Source organism: Podospora pseudocomata, assembly GCF_035222375.1.
Source record: "Podospora pseudocomata strain CBS 415.72m chromosome 2 map unlocalized CBS415.72m_2, whole genome shotgun sequence".
Classification (NCBI taxonomy): domain Eukaryota; kingdom Fungi; phylum Ascomycota; class Sordariomycetes; order Sordariales; family Podosporaceae; genus Podospora; species Podospora pseudocomata.
The window spans coordinates 450,157-468,154 of NW_026946365.1; the positions used below are offsets into that span (position 1 = coordinate 450,157).

The 17,998-nt window shown below is 53.7% G+C and overlaps 3 protein-coding genes across 3 annotated transcripts; 1 reads left to right on the plus strand and 2 right to left on the minus strand.

Moving 5' to 3' along the window:
- Positions 1-418: 418 nt before the first annotated feature.
- PaPKS1 (Polyketide synthase) lies at positions 419-10,679 on the minus strand. Its single transcript, XM_062886941.1, has 4 exons — positions 7,802-10,679; positions 7,422-7,713; positions 1,482-7,358; positions 419-1,422 (listed from the first exon to the last, which is right to left on the minus strand). The coding sequence occupies exons 1-4, from the start codon at positions 8,092-8,094 to the stop codon at positions 1,381-1,383; spliced, it is 6,504 nt and encodes a 2,167-aa protein (XP_062746700.1). The 5' UTR covers positions 8,095-10,679; the 3' UTR covers positions 419-1,380.
- A 2,643-nt stretch (positions 10,680-13,322) lies between these two features.
- On the plus strand, positions 13,323-14,107 carry QC762_200520 (uncharacterized protein; the record flags this gene model as incomplete). The annotated part of the gene is made up of 3 exons (XM_062886942.1): positions 13,323-13,441; positions 13,720-13,842; positions 13,915-14,107. The coding sequence occupies 3 exons, from the start codon at positions 13,323-13,325 to the stop codon at positions 14,105-14,107; spliced, it is 435 nt and encodes a 144-aa protein (XP_062746701.1).
- On the minus strand, positions 14,042-16,774 carry ABR1 (ABR1-like multicopper oxidase). Its single transcript, XM_062886943.1, has 3 exons — positions 15,997-16,774; positions 15,823-15,943; positions 14,042-15,771 (listed from the first exon to the last, which is right to left on the minus strand). Exons 1-3 carry the CDS (start codon positions 16,358-16,360, stop codon positions 14,529-14,531), a joined length of 1,728 nt encoding a protein of 575 aa, XP_062746702.1. The 5' UTR covers positions 16,361-16,774; the 3' UTR covers positions 14,042-14,528.
- Positions 16,775-17,998: the final 1,224 nt, after the last annotated feature.

The window sequence follows — 17,998 nt, forward strand, 5'->3', positions numbered from 1 at the left end:
ATGTTGAGCCCCGTTGTCGTCATTGAATCCTTAACTAGGTATTATCTCTATTGGTACTAGCTAGGTACTATAGGTCAATAAACAAGGTAGTGTGCTGATACTCCAAGACACGACAGCTCGCGGATGCCGAACTCATATTACGTGGATAGCCTAGAATATACCATCACCTCGCTCGCCCAGACCAACCTCATTGGGTGTTTTGTCCGTTTTAGAATGAGGTTGGGAGGCTGTGTACCTATTAGAGGAACAAACGAGACCAGTCCGGGGTTCCGTGGCGAATTCTAGGTCGATTTGAAATCAAAACCAAAAATAACTGCCCGATTTGGAGCCAACAGATGCAATTCAAGCAAAAGCACAAGCACCACCCGGAGAGTTTTGAGATTACATATTCAGCAGATTGTGACAATGGATCCACTAATGGGCCCAGAACGGTGTTGTATTTGAATTCAAGTTACCTACTCAGATTAACAGATTCACTGCACTGTGGAGATATACCACTCCAACCTTCCGTGAGAAATTAGTATCAAAACACCTCTGACATTTCTCAGCATCTCAACACTCAACACGCAGCATATTCCCTCGACATTCAGCCTAGTGCTACGAGCAGGTAAAATACGCCCTCAGTGCTCATCAAAAACAAAACATCAAACACACTTTAAGCATCCCAAGAAACATCAGCATAGTATCAACCAAAACTAAAAAGGACTATTTCATTTCAATCTGAATCATCTATGAATAAAACCTGCGTTTCCAGGCACGCACTCGACGCAGCATAATAGCCACATTTGTCCACCTCCTCATAGGTATACAGCCAAATTCATCCGCCGTCAACGTTGGACGAAAACGACAAGAGAACATTGGCACGCTCTATAACAAAAAAAAAACCCAAAACTGAACCAACAAACTAACAAAGAGATAAAACAACACTAACCGAGAGAAAAGACCTTTCACGCAATGCTAACAAAAGACCAAAACATTAGAGAAAAACGGAAAAGACTTTGACCTCCAGTTGACACTTCCAAGGAAAGAGATGAGATAACCAAAAGGAGATTGAAAATCGTTAACTATACTTGTGACAAATATAAATCAGCAGTCTCTGACTGTAGTAAACCAAAAAAAAAAAAAACCATTTCATCCAAAGACAGTAACACATAAAAATGACACCCCATAATAAAACAAAATGAATCCGACCGCCCCCACCGAACCTGTACATGAGTTGTTCCTCCCCCCAAAGGAGAGACTAAAAGAGGAAGAAAAGCGAAACAAACTAGTACCCAGCACCCTCTCATTAATAGGAATCCTCGTCTTTCCCGTCCATTACACACACATCTTCGTTTTTATTGACTACCCTCTCCTCTCACATGTTCGTATGACTGTTGTTTACAAAAGCACTTCGCGGATGAAGCTTCCGAGTTGCTTGGCCTGTGTCAACGGTGTGGTTAGTTGGATGCTGAAATGCAAGGAGGAAACAAAAGACATACCTGATCATCATGCATCATCGAGAAGTGGTTCCCTGGCATGTGTCTGAACTGCATCTTGTTCACATCCAAGTACTCGTCCCACCTGTTGGGACCAAAGTCTGTCCGGTTGTCCAACAGGAAGAGGGCGTGTCCCTTGGGATATGGTTCTGGTCGGGGGTCGGTGGGCAGCTTGCACACACCGTCCTCGCACCAGATGGTCGTCACCTTGGGACACTTCTCCTTGGGAATGGGCTCCGCGTCGTAGTTGCTCAGCGCCGAAACACTGGCAGCGAAGTGGGGCAGGAGCCAAGGGGGGATCTTCTTGTCGTCGCCGTCACCGAGGAGGCCGATGGAGGCGAACCAAGCGTGGAGTCCCTCGGGGAGGGGCTCGATGGTGACGGGGCAAGGAGCATCGATAATAATCAGGTGCTCAACCTCGTCACCAGCCTTGACCAGCTGGGAGACGATCTCGTAGGCGATGACACCACCCGCGGACCAACCGGCAAGGGAGTATGGGCCCTGCGGCTGACGACGCTTCATCTCCTCAATGAACTTGGAGGCCATGCCATATACACCGCACTTGTATTCCTCAGGGGTCTTCATGAATGGGGAGAAGAGACCCCAGACAGCCCAGTCACCTCCCACGTCGGCGATCTCAGTGTAAGATGTAGCGGAACCGGAGCCATCAGGAATCATGAAGAGATGCTTCGTGGCGGTGCGGTGGCTGCCTGAGAGAAGAACCGAGGAAGCCTTGCGGTTCGGGTAGTCATCGACAATGTTGGTAGGTCTGGGAGGCTTGGGAGGGCAGGGCTGCTCAATGCCAATGCGGGGGTGCTGAGCGGTCTTGGGAGCGGGAGCCTGCTGCTTTGACTGCTTAGGGGCAGCAGGGCGAGGCTTGGGGGCATCAACGATGCCCAAGGCACGCTCAACATCCTTGAGAGATGGGTTGGAGACAAAGAGATCAGATGGGATCGTCAGACCGGTCTTCTCACGGAGTGTACCGAGGATAGACAAGCTCATCAACGAGTCCATGCCAAGGTTGGCAAGGTCGGGGGCAGCGAGGATCTCGTCAACCTCGACCTGCATCTCACCAGCAATGGTGTTACGAACGATGCTCTGAAGCTCGCTGCTAGAGGACCCAGACTCGTTCTTCATACCATCACCCTTGAGAGAGTCTGTCTCACTCTCATCAAGAGGAGTGGTGACGTTGGAGTCGGAATCAATCTCAGGTGACTCATCATCAGAGTTGTCGGATTCGCTGGAAGACATGCTCGCCTGGACGCCAGATTTCTCAAATTGAGCCAAGTATATCTTGAAGACGCCAATAGTGGGGTGGTCAACAAAGGCATTGGAGTGAAGATCCAGGTCCATCTCCTCACGGATGCGACCGCTGACAGTCAAGGACATCAGAGAGTCAACACCAAGATCTGTGAAGGCGATGTTGTCGGCAAGCTCATCGTGGCTGCAACCGACCTCCTTGGCAAGGATATCCATGACCTGGGAGACAACACCCTTGAGCTTCTGGTTCACCTTGCCAATGTTGGCGGGGGTGACAGTCTCCTTCTTCTTCTTGGCGGGAGCAGCCTTGACCGGGGCAGCCTTGGCCGCAGGAGCAGCACGGGCAGGTCCGCTGGAAATAGCAGTGCCGCGAGGAGGCAGCATCATGTTGAGGACCTTGCGAGGGATTGCTTGGAATTTGATGTCACCCGTGATACCGATGACCTTGTCGCCGTCGAAAACGTAGGCATCACCGGCATACATCTTGGAGCCCTTGATGGGCTGCATGCGGATGTAGCTGCGATACTCCTTGTTGGCCTGAGGAACCTCGGTGAACCTCATCGAACCCCAACCGTGAGAGATGAACACCTGCTCACGGGAGTCGACGGCGTCAGTTCCGTTGATGATGAAACCGGAGATGTGGCAAGAACTGTCGATGTGGTACGGGCTGAAAACGTAGTTGCCATCCTCCGGCGTAGTCTGGAAGCGGATCTTGGCAGTAGCCTCGCAAGTCTTGCTGTCTAAAATGACCTCCTCCATGCCCTGATATCTGCGGTTGTAGTCGACAAGAGCACCGAAGAGCTTGTAAGCAAGCCCGCGGCCAATCTTGGAAGCCTCACCACGCTGCTCAGCCGCCTTGAGTGAGTCGATGCGGGTCTTGATCAAGTAGGCAACACGGTCAAACTCGTTCTGCCAGTCCTCGAGCTCACCGAAGTAGACCTTGCAGATAGCATGGTCGGTTCTCTTGGCGCCATCACCAGTGTGGAAGACAATGTCGGCCTGGCCGGTCCTAGCATTGGCGTTGATAGTCATGCGCAGTATGTGGCTCTTTGCGGTGTCGTTGAAGATCAACGTCTTGGGAACTTCCATGTGTGCCACATTGGTGCCGATTTTCTCGGTCCCGGGCCGTACCAGCTTGTAAGCGTACTGGCATGCGGTCATGGCCATGTCGCCATAGAGCGAAGATGGGCACAGAGGAGCACCGTTGACCAAGTGACCAGAGACCACGTTGCGAAGCTCTGGTTGGCAAAGCTCGGACTCGGTCTCGAGGATGACAACGTCGCCGTTGACCTCCTCCTTGGTGATCTTCTGAACGGTCGTGGTGGCCAGCTTGGGCTTGGGGGCCTCGATGGCCTTGGGACCAGCCTGGGTTCCGACGCGGTTCTTGGACAAGCACCAGTCGCCAGTGTACTGCAGCCAGTAGTTCTTCTCATCGAACGAGTAGCTGGGCAAATCAAGCAGGCGAACCGATTCGCTGAAGTCACGGTGGAACTCGTTGAAGTCGATGTTTAGACCAGCGGTGTGCAGAGTGCACAAGCTGGAGGACAGAGTCCTGTAGCAACCCTCGTTGCGACGAAGAGTCGGGACCGCAATGGTGGCAACGCCGAAAGAAGCCTTGACCATACCAGCCAACACTGGGTGAGGGCCGACCTCGAGCCAGACAGTCTTTTCGTCAATGGCACCAGACTGCTGAGCAGAAACCAGGCCACCGAGAAAGTTGACGGCCTCACGGGCATGGTTGCGAAGATAGCCAGGCGTGATGGGCTCGTTCTCGACCATCTTGCCAAGAAGGGGCGAAATGATGGGCACCTTGGGGGTGTTGAACTGTACAGACTTGGCGAGCTTCTCAAAGTCGTCCAGGATGGCGTCAACCTGGGCCGAGTGGAAGGCGAAGGGCACACGGAGCTGAGTGCACTTGAAGCCGGCGCCGGTGAGGTGTTGGGCAATCTCAGCCATCTCGCTAGACTCGCCGCTGAGAACAGTCTCGCGAGGGCCATTGATGCAGGCGACATTGACACCAGTGGCCTTCACACCAAGAGCGTCCATGATGGTCTCGACAGAGCCCATGGTGGCAAGCATAGCATGGGTGCCGGCGGTGCACTTCTCAACAAGGAGCTGGGCACGCGCGCCGACGAGGTAGATGGCATCGCTGGCGGAAAGAACACCAGCCACCTCGAGAGCAGCATACTCACCCAGACTGTGGCCAAGGACCACAGCAGGGCGGATACCCCAAGATATCCACAAGCGGGCAAGAGCCATCTCGAAGCAGGCCAGGCCAAGCTGCACAACCACTGGAGACAGCTTGGAGACATCAGACTCGCTGCCGTCAATCAGGGGCAAGAATGATGGGAAGCCATGGATCTGAGCAATGCGGTCAAACTCGTCAATGTTCTGACGGAAGACCGAGTAGTGCTCATAGAACTCTTTGCCGAGGGCGGGGTAGTGAGATCCCTGGCCAGTGAACATGAAGGCAACCTTGGGCTGCTCAGGGAGAACAGGGACGAAGTTCTCCTTGAGGCGGGTAGAAATGGCCGACTTCGCCTCGTCGAGGTCACTGGCAACGACGTTCATGCGCCAGTAGTGCTGAATCTTTCTGGCAGTGGTGGTGTAGGCCACATGAGACAGCGGCGTCTCGGGGTTCCTCTCCATCCAGCCAACGAGGCGTTCCGCATTACGGATCATGGCAGCCTTTGACTTGCCGGTGAGGGTGACAACGTGGTGGCTGCGGGGATCGGCGGTGGCCTTAGGGCGCTGAGGCGCATCTTCAAGAAGCAAGCCAGTGTTACCGCCAGCGGCACTGAAGTTGTTGATGAAGACGCGTCTGGGCTTGCCATCCTTTCTTCTGAAGGGGGTGGTGTGGAAGGCAATGTTGACGTTGCGCTCAGACAAATCCTTGGGGAAAGTCTTGTTGATGACGGAGCCCTGCTTGATACCCACGTGGGGTGGGATGGCATTCTTTTGGAGCATCATGAGCACCTTGCACAGAGCAGTCACACCAGAAGCAGCCTCTCCGTGACCGACATTGGCCTTGACGGCACCGAGATAGAGAGGTCTGTTGGCAGGTCTCTTGCGCTCTGCGGGGGCAAAGACATTGGTGACAGACACCATCTCGGTACCATCGCCAGCTTGAGTGCCGGTTCCGTGCATTTCAACATAGTCGACATCAAGGGGATCCACACCAGCCTCGTCAAGAATCTGGCGAGAAAGGACAGACTGCGTGGGTCCGTGAGGATGAGTGATGGAGATGGCATCAGCAGAGTGGTTGGTGGCCGTACCCAAGATGACAGCAAGGATTCTGTCACCCTCAGCTTCGGCATCCTCCAAACGCTTGACGACCACAGAGGCGCAACCGTCACCACGGCAGTAGCCGTCAGCCTCGTTGTCGAAAGTAGCGCAAGGTCCCTTCTTGGACAGGAATTGTCCTCTGCTGAGACCGGAGAAAATGTCCGGGTTGGTCATGCACGACAACCCACCGACAATGGCAGTGTCACAGTCCCGAGCCCACAGAGAGGAGCAAGCGACGTTCATAGCCGCGGCACTGGACGAGCAGGCAGTATCAATGTTGAGACTGGGTCCGCTGAAACCAAAGTGGTAGTTGATGCGTCCGGGGCCGAAAGCACGCACACCACCCGTGATGTAGTAGGTGTCGACCTCCTGGGCCGCATTCAGTTCACGCCAGTCATCAGATGTCTGGCCGTAAAAGGTGCCGATGCGGTCAAGGCGGGTAGTTGGCGTCCGGTTCGGCACATAGCCAGACATCTCGAGAGCTTCATAGGCCGTGGTCAAGGCCATGCGCTGCATGGGATCGGTCTGGAGCGCTTCACGGGGCGACATGTTGAAAAACCGAGGGTCGAAAAACCCGGGGTTCTCAATCCAGCAGCCATAGGGCGTGTGACTGGTGTTCATGATCTTTCCGGTGGGATCATAGTGAGACTTGACATCAAAGCGATCCGCCGGGACCACACGGTGGACATCCAGGCCCTTCTCCAACAGCTCCCAGAGCTTCTCGTGGCTGGCAGCATCAGGGAAGCGACCTGCCATGCCGACAATGGCCAACTTGCACCTTCCCACCGACCCATGGTTCCCGATTGTCGAGGACGTGCTCTCCGGTGACACAGCAGGCGGCTTGCGGAGAATGACCTCCAAGTCTGTCTGAGACTTGAGAAGATTCGCGAGCGTCGCGGCATTTTGAGTGGGGCCCAGCGGCAAAATGAGACAGCTATCTCCCTTGAACTGGCGCGCCCGCTCGAGACACCCGTCGAGGACCTTGTTAAACATCAGAGTCTCATTGAGAATTTCAAACACGACTGATTTGATCAGCGTCCGCGTATCCGTCGCCGCGAACCAAGTCCCCGATGTGCATGACATAACCGCCGACCGTGGCCGAGTGTTGTAGAAGGCATCGACCACTTCCGGATCATCTAAATGCAGAATCTTGTCGATGTTGGCGGAGGCGTGTAGATGAGCGGCATGATACGGGCCGTAGACTGGAATCGACGTCGGCTTGGCTGACAGCCTGCCCTTGGCAACCAAGAGTCTGAGCGTGGTGGGCGGCCCAGAAATGGCGAGGCTGCTGGCGGAGGCGGCACTGACATAGGCACGGCTCGCCTGGGGAATGCCCTGATACAGGTTGTCAGTTGGCATGCACAGAATGAGACACTGAGTGAGACTGTTTACACTTACATTTTCGCGATGGAAACTCTCGAGGGCAGCCGTGGCATCGTCCTCCTTGAGCCCTGGGAAGATGTATGTCCAGCTCTCTGATTGCTCATTGGCAGGACATAATCGGTCTCCCAGTGTGTGAACGTACGACCCAGTCCTGAAGGCGAGAAGGACAGCCTGGACGGCCACAGGTACCAAGGCTGACAGGGATGGTGTCGATGCAATGGCAGAGGCGGCAAACAGCCCAGAGCAGAGACCGACAAGGTGGGTGCTATCATGCCGGGTCACATCCTCGAAGTTCTTCTCTGCGTGGCTGTAGTGGTACTGTGGTTAGCTTCAACGGTGTGCGGTGCAACCCCAGAGAGGGGGTTTGAGGGTGGATCGCCGGGGGGCAGTCTCACTCGATGTAGTGTGCCAGTTGAGATATACACAACAACGCCCCATCGATTCCTGGGTGCTTGAGCTTCTGGGCGTAGTATCTCTCGTTTAGTTGCTGAAGAGTTCGGAAAATCGGCAGTCGTGATCGTTCCACTCGAGGCAACTTCTCAACTTCCTTCCTCAATTCGTGCCCGGCTTGCTCCAAGAAGGCCTTTGCGAGTATACCCTGTTTCTCCTGGCGAAAGAACTCGGCGAGGAAGCCGTGGGTATCAAGAGACTGGTCTCCGAAGAGAAGGAATGCCAACTTGTCAGCCATCTTGGAAGCCTGTTGACGGTTGTGATTATTATGGGGTGAGTGGATGATCCAGGAAGTTGGGTCCGGGAGGGAGCTACCACGGTCTTATTATATGAACGAGACCGGAAACGTAGGGCAGGATCCTCAGAGACAAAAATGATACTAGATCTGCCTGCCATGTGAGAAGGCTCAGCACCGGCGTCGAGAGTCAACTCCAAGCAGGGGGAGGGGTGCGAGGTGTGGCAACAACAAAGAACGGTAGCCACACCCCCTATTCTGCTGCACCATCCAATCCACGATCCTTTTTGCCGGTGGGATAAGCCCAGTGTCCGGTGTTGCTAAGTTTCGGTGACCGAAGACTCATTGATAGTCTTGGGGTTTCCCCTTTGGGGCGGCCCTCGATAGGCAAACGATGGGTACCTCGACTCGGGACACCGGCTCGATAGCCACCGCACTTGGGCCTGAAGAAACGCCATTGTCATGTAGCGGGACTCCAACGCAAGGGTCATGGTGCTAAGATGGGGCCGGGGCTTTTGTCATGACCAACACAGACAGCTGAGGATGCCGTGGGAGGACGGAGGGCCAGAAACGGCCCTTGCCGGCAAACCACTGCGAAAGCCAGGCTCCACCAGTCCAACGGTTCCTGAACGGACAGCAGGAACAGGGTTATTGGATAGCACGCCAGCCCTGCACTTGCAGGCCCCATCAGTACCCCCTAGCCAGCGGCTACATTAGCTCTGCTGGTAAGGGATATGCAGCGACGTAAACTCAGAAGCGAGAGGCAAGGACAAAGCGTCGAAGCCAAAACAGACCATTTTCAACGGCGTCGATGATACGGCACCCGCGAGTGGCCCGAGAGGGTCCCGCCCTTTGCTGATCGTCATGGCTGGCAAGGAGGTTTGCAGTGGCCGGCCGCTGAACCTATCGTTCATCGGACTATGGTGACGGACTCCCCCACGACACCCACGGCGCGCACGACCCGACCATACAGAGTACACAAAAATTGCTGAAAAGCGGCTCGCAGTTTCCCCTTTGCAGCAAATCGTGCCTGATTTAGCCGCGGGTCCCTGGCGGATCAGGCCACCACTCATGGTGCTGTCAAATCGCCCTCAGAGAGCCGTGGGGAGGATGGTTGCGGACAACAAGGCATGTAGTTACCGCCAGCTGACAAGGGGTGGGAGCCTCATCGGCCGTAGGTGGCATAACCGGCGATTGCAACTCTCCACGGCATCCCATAGGTCCAGATCATCCCACCAGCTAGCTGCTGCAGCTGTCAAGCAGACGGACACATGATCGACCGCCGGATCGGTTGCGGCAGCAGAACGGAAATCAACACAATACTGCCGCGGGAAACTTCCAGAGCGACGGCAGGGTCAGGGCAGACATGACGTTGTGCCGAAAACGACCAGGCAGATCAAGCTTCGACCCCAGGTCTGGCAAGGTAGCATCAGCGGCCTCAAACTCGCTCATTGTGCTTGTGTCGCCGTTGCCGTGGCCATCGACAGGAACGAGAATGCAAGATAGGAGCACACTTGATGCTGGCTCGCACGGGTTCAACTGATCCCGACACACTTGTCATGTACACGGCATGATATCGAAAACCTGAAGTCTGCTCCTGCTCCTCTAATGTGCACCCACTGCGAGACGCGCCTGCAAGGTTGTCAAGGGCTGCAATGGTTCCAGCAGACAGCCGGATGAGGGGAGGTCAGATGAGAGACATCAAATTCCAACACCCGCCCACGCCACTGGGCGGATCGACGGCGACCATGTCCGCACACGACGATATGATCTTAACGGTTGGTTCGCGATCGAGATGCCGCATGTAGGCGACTGCTGCTGTTGGTTGCCGGCCCAGGACCCAGTATATTGGCACTGATTTTCGACATGCTGAACACAACCAATTTTGTCTTTCTCTCTCTCCTCTAGCCCCATTAACTAGAAGGATGGATGGATGTCCTGCGTCTCAGGTACAGCAGCACAGCCGAACAGCTGGTCCGTGATTCTCCAGGGAAGAAGCATGTTTTCTTCAAGGCACACAGCGAGGGCCTCAGCAAACGACAGGGCATCCTGGCAAACGGGCCCTGGGTCTTGATTCAAAGTCCACAGCCTCGCGAGGGACGGGAACGAGGGGGTGTCGATAACAGGTCTGGAACGGTCAAACTAGCTTGGTAGTTGGCCAGAAAATGGCGTTCAGATGAAGGTGTAGCGTAGCTGGCCTGGTGCAAGCCTCCGAGACCGGTCCAGGCAGGTAGCTAGGTGTGTGTGTGCGTTCGGTATGCATCGAACAATTTGGCCGATGGTTGCCGCTGAGGTCTCTGGCTTGGCTCTTCCGTGATCTCGGCCCGTTGTTTGGTGTTGACATTCGGAAACGGAATGAGGGAGCGCTGTGATAAGCATTGGGCGGTGGGTTGAATCGTGACGCACTGCTCGAAGCTTCTCATTGATGGAGAGCACGCATTCGGGCTCTAGGTTCCCGCCAAGAATCTTTTGCTGGGGAAAAAGCGGGGACGCCTTTCGGTAGCTGCCGGAACATCTCCACCTCTCAGCTCCACACTTGAAGATTGGACGCCCACTGATAACCCTGAAGTCCTGTAAGCCCCTAACCCTGCTCTATTCGGAATCACCAAAGCAACACAGGATGAACACAGAACACAGAACACACACAGAGCAGGAGCACATGGCAAAAGCTCAACCACTGGAAAGGTATCACGACAACTGGACTGTATACAGCTTACGTTGCCCCTCACCTCACGTCATCGCCACAGTTTTGGGTGGTGGTATCTGAGGGCTCGCAGCCTTGTTCCAGGCCTGGATTACATCAGCTCAACGGCTGAGCGCCCCCTCCCGTCTTCTGCAAGAAACGGCGATCGACAGAACGCCCGAGACGGGCCAGTTTCTTCTTCCAAATCTACCATCTCAACGGTTACTGCTCATCAGTGCTCGCACCGGGAGGTCAGACCCTTCGTATCTACGAGCTTTATCTCCTTCCAGCCTTCCCGATCAGAGTCGCCGTGTTGTGCTCACCGGGCATTGTCCCCGCCCCGAGGAAGCCCGGAAACCAGCTCCCGGCCGTCCGCTTATCGAAACCTTCTCATCGACGTCCAGTCTTGCGGCGCGGCTGTCTGTGGCCAGTCTAGCGGAAATAACCGGTCGCTGTTCCAAATGTCATCATGCAGCCACCACCACACCACCACCACACCACCACCACCGGACTCCGGGTTTCGCTTCGCCCGTCAGCCGCTGTGCCGTTGCTCTTAACCAACAGATACCCTTGTCCGGCCATGCTCCCCAGATCAATACCAGATTTGCCAAGACACCACCAGGCGATTGTGTTCCATAACCAGACCCATGGGACTGCATTCCAGTCATATTTGTACCTTCGGCATGCTATATGCTGTTCGATGAGATCACCCGGTACTCATCAGGGGCAACCGCATATTAGAGCAAGATGAGGCACTTTGCTCTGTCGATGCGCTTGCTAGCCCGTCGTGCTTTTAAGTCCATGGCCGTACACACAACATGACAAAGTTCCGTGAGACAGCTTCAATGCCAAATGTCATTGCTGGCTGGGTTCAGCTTCCATATGCACCCAAGAGCTGTGCAGTTCGGGGCTTGCGCAAAGCTGGGTCCTCTGTACGACCCTCGGCCAGCCTCTTTTTTGCCAGACATCGTGTTCTACTTCTCTTCGCTTTCCATCTTCGCAAGCCCTCCTTCTTTGAGGCTGTCAGTATTTTCGCGCCGACGTGGCACCGGCACTTGCTGGTCCTGTCATGAGCAAACACTGAGTCATTTTCAGCCAGCATCTGTTGTCCTCCCCAGCCGGAACTCGGGCGGCCTTTCCTCAAGCCACAGGTGGCACAGAAAGCGATAACCACATCCCCAAGTGAACAATAAGCTGGCTACATTCTCATGGCCATCTCTTGGATCTCTGCTGATGGCTATGTGCAAGTTTTCCCGAACAAGACCGGATCACCGGTATCGATGGCATGACCAAAGATAGCATACGGATGGCTATCGGCATTCCGGAACATATCCCGATCTCCATGCGGCTGGCTGCGCTCAAAAGACTTGGGGAAGCACGCCAACGTGGATGTCGGTTAGAGGTTGAAGATACTAAACATGTAAGACAGGTTGATATCAATTTTCTTCTATCTGACGGGGAAGCCTGTCAACCCGTTGTTTGTGTGACACCGCAGTCTCCGGATTTGTGATGGCATTATCAGAGAAGGTTGAGGCCTTCGCATGGTGAATGCCAGCCCTAGTCAATGCTCTCTAGGTACTCACCGTTCGGGTTCATGGGATGCTGTATTATGAAGCTGTGTACACCAGGAACATCCCAAAATTAGACTTTACCAAAGTATGCCGTCCACCGCTCACTGCATTCTCTGACGGCATGAAACACTACATATCATATCAGGAATGTCTCTTAGTGGAGCCCACTACCACTCCATTTCATAGGTTTCTTGAGCTTTCGGTACCAGTGATATCCTCCAACCATGGCCTTATCCACGAATCGGAGGGCACATGTGCTTTTTGCAGGGTTTACGCAGATATACACTCCCCGAGACGTACAGGTTAGCCATCTGAGTGGTTGTCCCCATACCTGGCGGCCCGTCTTCGGTTGCTTATCGACCGAAATATCCTGGTATGAGGGTTGTTGGCATTTGCCATCCCAGAGGCTCTCTAATACCATATCCGACGAAACCGTGGCACTTGCGCAGGCTCTGATGGATAAGCATCACAAGAAGTCAGAGTCCGCGGAGAAAAGTCCGTAGTCTTTTATCTACTGTTCCTCTTTTCGGACCTGAAACGCAGGGATTTTGACCGAGTCTCGCCTATACGGTTTGTCATTCCTGGCGAAGACATCTCTCCACACCGCGGTGAAGAATACCAGGGGAGGAGGGGTGTGCAAGCGGGTTCTTTTATGCAAAGCTGATCCTCTCCCTTCAAGTCCGATTGCAGGGAACCATAAAGCGCACCCGCGTGGGGGACTGCGTGATGTCGTGATTGGCTGCTTAGCAGGACAGTAATATTGACAGTGGCCGGGCAACTAGATATTGCAACTCTGGGCTGAAATGCTGTGCACACTTGCTTGATATCAGGCAAGGAATACTTTACGAAACTCGACACCATCTTCACCGCCGCTTGCCAGTGGCTTTCCGTGCATCGGAACCGGAGTGAAGAGACGAAAGCCAGGCTCTCATAAATAAGGAGGCAGGCTTCAAACAATGAGGTTATGTTTCCTGACCATGATCCCGCTTCTCTTGCTGATCAGCACTAAACCCCATAATATCTCTCCCGTGGGTCTTGTGGATCTCTCCTCTTCCCGTTCTCTCCTCCGCTCCCTTTCTTGGCCATCTCTTTATCTGTGACCACAGAGACTTTCCTTCAGTTCATGTAGAGCCATCACATTGCTTGTAGCTCGTATTCTCACTTCATTCCATAAAACCAACGAAGATCTTTAGTCAATGTAAGTCAGTGTTTTCATGTGATTCTCTTTCCTTTGATCATTTGGGCACAGTTTTCGTTACCAAATATCATGGGAGAAGAGAATTGTTCTAGAAAGCCGGCATATTCAAGATATTCTAGACATCTAGACCTCGTATAGTAGCAAACTGCAACAGCTAACAATGCCATTCATAGCAGGTTCATTCAAGGCAACACCAGTGCAAAGTCTCAATGTCAACTCAACCTCTACAGCCGAGTCTTTCACCAGCCCTTCATCTTCATCACTCCTAACCACACCTCAAAACTGTTCACCCTCCCTAGGTAATTTCACTTACAACAAGTTGCTGCTCATTGGCGCAACCTGCAACTTGCACCATTCTCAACTCACTTAAGCTCACTCGCCTTCAAGTATGGAAACTCAAAACTCACTCACCCTCCCAAAACAGCCACCCACACAAGCAACTTTCATCACTTCATCCCGCATGTTCTCATCTCCATCTCAATCAAAGTGAGCCCTGACTTTTCATCCAAACTTCATTCTCTATTCATTCTATCTCTTTTAAAAACGCTACCTTATCGTCATTAACACTCAACCCCTACATGAAGCATTCTCTCATCTCGCGACAAAAGCCAGCCATTAATCCGCCACCAAATACATCACCATGGCCCGAAATCCCCGAATCAAAAAACACAACAACAATTTTATTTTAACACATCGGAGGTATTAGGGGCACCTAATAAAAACAGCAGTTTGCGCCCCAACCCCATACAGAAAGGCAGAAACAAATGGAATCTCCTTTCCTCCTCCCTCCAATCCAACAACGACAAAAGAAAAAAGAAAAGGCTCAAATCCAAAAGAGCCTAAAACCCAACCCAAAAACCACAAAAGAAAAAGCTCAAATCCATCAAAGCCAAAAAGATCCATGGTATCATCCCCCATCTCCAGCCCGCCCTCCATGCCCGAGTCGGCATCCCTCATCCCTCCAAATCAAAACTTGGTCCCCTTCCTAGAAGAAGAAACTCCCCATCCCTGAGGCAAGCCTCCCCATCAACCCCCTCTTCTTGCTGCTAGACCCAGCATACATAGCCCCGTTATAAATCGTCGGCGGCACCGTCACCATCCCTGTGGTATCCAAATAATCCTGCGTATTGCCCGCCGCGTTGCCACTCACCGGGATGCCCATCTTGTTGCAAGCATCCAGATGATCCTGAGGGAAGGTCAGGTTTCTCAGCCTGTCCGGCGCCTCAATGATGGTGGCCGTCAGGCCCATCTCGACATGCCACTCAATGTGGCAATGGAACAGCCAAGTGCCCGGGTTGGTGGCCTTGAACCGCAAGACGGCGTGCGAGTGCGCCATGACCGTGACGGTGTCGCGCCGGGGCGGCTTCTGGTTGTAGTTGGTGTCCCTGCCGGACCAGTCCCCGGTGCCGGTCTTGGGGCGGTCGAGAACCTGGAAGTGATGGCCATGGAGATGGAAAGGGTGGGTGGCAGCATCCTGGTTGTTGACCACGATCTGGACGACATCGCCGTAGTTGACAATGAAGGGGTTGATCTGGCCGTAGACGATGGGATTGCTGTTGTCGTCGCCCGTGGTGGCGGCCGAGTACAAGGCCGGCACCTTTTGGTCGATGTATGTCAGGTTGTTGAAGCAAGCGCGGGGGTAGCCGTTGGCATCTGTGCAGAATGCGAAGTCCATCTTGATCAGAGTGTCATAGTTGGTGTCGTTCCCCCCGAGGATCGCCTCGTTGTCATATGGCTTGAAGTGGGAGTCGTCAGCAGGCTTCCACTTGTGCACCACGTCCTTCTTGGTGTTTGGTTTGTTGTAATCCATGGTGAGGTAGCCGGTGTAGTTGTGTGGCCATTGGAGGGGACCCAAGTCGGGATTTGTCCAGTCGCGGTTGATATCCAGCGAGATCAAGAATGGGTAGTTGTCGTTGTCGCGATCAATGCACTCGATGATGAAGTCGTAACGCTGAGCCGTGGCAATGCGGAGCTGATACTTGACCTCCTTTTGCAGATAGTCGGCGTCATTCATGATGATGTTAATGTCGTGAGAATCGAAGTGAATCATGGCGGAAGCCAAGGCGGCGAAGCTGATCATGCGGAAGCGATACTTCCTGCCTTTGGTGAAGTTGACATTCAACCCAGCTCCCTCGTTGATGATCATGCCATCGGGAATGGGCGGAGCGAATCGAGTATTGCTAGGCTGCAGCATGTTGCGGACCATGGTAAGAGACTCATTGTGGTACCTGTCACTTGTTAAGTTGAGCCTCACAACCAATGGATGGTAAGCAACTCACCAATCAGAAACCGTCAAGATAACCTCTTCATCGTACGAGCCGGCATAGGGGTCATTAGGATCGTGAACAAGGAAAACTCCGCGCAGGCCGTCGGGGTATTGACCCATGTTGTGCGAGTGATCTAAATGTTGTTCTCAGCAAATGTCGCTTGCATAGCGGTCGAGCCAAACTTACACCAAAAGGTACCGCCGACATCAACCACGAATTTATACTGGAGAGTCGAGCCGGGAGGTACTGGGCACTGGGTAACACCGCTTGGCCCATCCATCTCGGGAGTCTGAACCTGGTTGATGCCGTGGAAATGGAGACCACTTGTCTGATTCCCGAGATTGTTAGTGAAGTTGATGATCACGGTATCACCGACCGTGGCATCAATCTGTGGACAAGGCCAAGCATTGTTGATGCCGACCACTGGCCTCCCAACTCCGTCTGGGGCTGCCCAGACCCAGGTTGCCGTCCAGTCATAGGTAACAGTGGCTGCTTTGGCCGCCGTGGCGAAAGACAGAGCCGCAAGCGATAGAACACCAGACGACTTCATGGTCACCTGTTACTGCTCTCCAGTAAAATCTCGTTGACACCTTGACCACGATCTGGCCGACGGCAGGTGCAAGGGTAACGAATGAGGGTGAATAAGTATTAAAAATTAAAGAGGTGAAGGGGGGAGGAGGAGGAGGAGAGCCAGAGGAGAAAGCAACCGAATGCCCGGTTGAAGAGGTGTCGGATGATCCAAAGGAAAGATAGAAACCTCGAGAGTGGGAAACGAGGCCATTATATCGACCGGCCACGAGATAGCGCGAAGGCGAGAACGGAAATGCAAGGCCGCATGGTGCACCTACCGCAACAGGACACTAGGCCATCGTGAGGATCGCCCAACCAGTGCTCGGGTGCCAAGCGTCTTCTCCTAGTCCAGTATCGCGGGTTTTCGCTAACCCCCGGACCATACACTCCAAACAGGGGGGGGGGAGAGGCTGAGGGATCCATCAATGGCCGAAGATGTTGGGGAGCAGAATACGGAGCTAGTATCGATTGTCTGTGTTCTCTTGGTATTGATGAGTGGTTTCTTGGCCAAAGTTCCGTTTCTGACGACTGTTTGATGCTGATTAGGTCGTCAACTGGGCTGATGGTCTCTATGGCTGCAGATACAAGATGAGAAGGCGTGGCAAGGGCGGCGAGCTGGTGTGGAGAATTGGAAGCTGGGTCCAACCGCTGCCACGGAATAGCGAAGATGCCGCGGCATCAGAGAAACAAAAACAGGACACGGGTGGGCGCGTTTTGGCCGCCTCGAGCTTGTGGGGAGTTGGGTTTGGGCTAGCGGGCTGGTGCATCTTCCTCATGCATGTAGGCAAGCCGGCCACGGAAAGAACAAAAGAATTCCTGTAATCTTCCAAATTGGGCGTCCTTGACGCAGCCATCGAAGCAAGGGGGTCGGTATCAGTCGAAACCATCACTGCTGGAACAACAGGCACAAGTTCCCACAGAAAGCGTAAACCTAGAGCTGATATTTTCGGTGTTGTTTCCACCTGTTCCTCCTCGAGCAATCATCAGGACGCAAGCTAACAACAATAACACCACCACCACCCACACCCAGCTCGCAAAACAGTAATCCGAATCCCGAGCAAAAGGTCTCACTAACAACGTACAACGGTCAAATCGGCACCCGCCATGGGGAGACTGAATGCGGCTAACGGCGGTTAGCCCCCTTGGACTCGATCCGCTCAGCCGCTGGCATAAGGTCCAGCACAAAGGGTATCGAGGACGCAGTGGGAGGCAACCGCTCAACCACCAAATTTCAATGCGCAGATGTTGCCGGTAAAGGTTCGCCCGTGTAACTGCCAGATATGGCATAATGGCTGCGTCTCTCACCTGACCCTTGGAAGTCATGGAGTGTGGCAACGCAGCTTTCGATAGTTGTTCGCTGTGTGAAACCTGGGCTGAGCGGTAGACTTGGCCCAGACCTTGAACGTCACTCGAATTCCAATGAAGCCCTCCTGAAGAAACAGATCGGCGCAACCACGAGGGTGAAAAGGCGGGAAAACAAAACACCTAGCGTTGGTGTTGCGGAAGAGCGGCTCCATCCTGGATCTCCAAGTCGGCTGTGACCTCCATCGTCATCTCCCCTATCAAGCCATTGAAGTTGTTTGACGGTCAACTATTGCCAATAAGAATCCTTCATGCG

What these genes read in the sequence shown, in the direction of transcription:
- PaPKS1 (XM_062886941.1), bottom strand. Translation starts at nt 8,094, where the DNA reads ATGGCTGACAAGTTGGCATTCCTTCTCTTCGGAGACCAGTCTCTTGAT. An exon ending in AGAGTTTCCATCGCGAAAAT is followed by an intron (nt 7,359 to 7,421) that starts GTAAGTGTAAAC and finishes AACCTGTATCAG; the next exon opens with GGCATTCCCCAGGCGAGCCG. An exon ending in CGATGATGCATGATGATCAG is followed by an intron (nt 1,423 to 1,481) that starts GTATGTCTTTTG and finishes CCGTTGACACAG; the next exon opens with GCCAAGCAACTCGGAAGCTT.
- ABR1 (XM_062886943.1), bottom strand. Translation starts at nt 16,360, where the DNA reads ATGAAGTCGTCTGGTGTTCTATCGCTTGCGGCTCTGTCTTTCGCCACG. An exon ending in TGTCGGCGGTACCTTTTGGT is followed by an intron (nt 15,944 to 15,996) that starts GTAAGTTTGGCT and finishes AACAACATTTAG; the next exon opens with ATCACTCGCACAACATGGGT. An exon ending in ATCTTGACGGTTTCTGATTG is followed by an intron (nt 15,772 to 15,822) that starts GTGAGTTGCTTA and finishes AACAAGTGACAG; the next exon opens with GTACCACAATGAGTCTCTTA.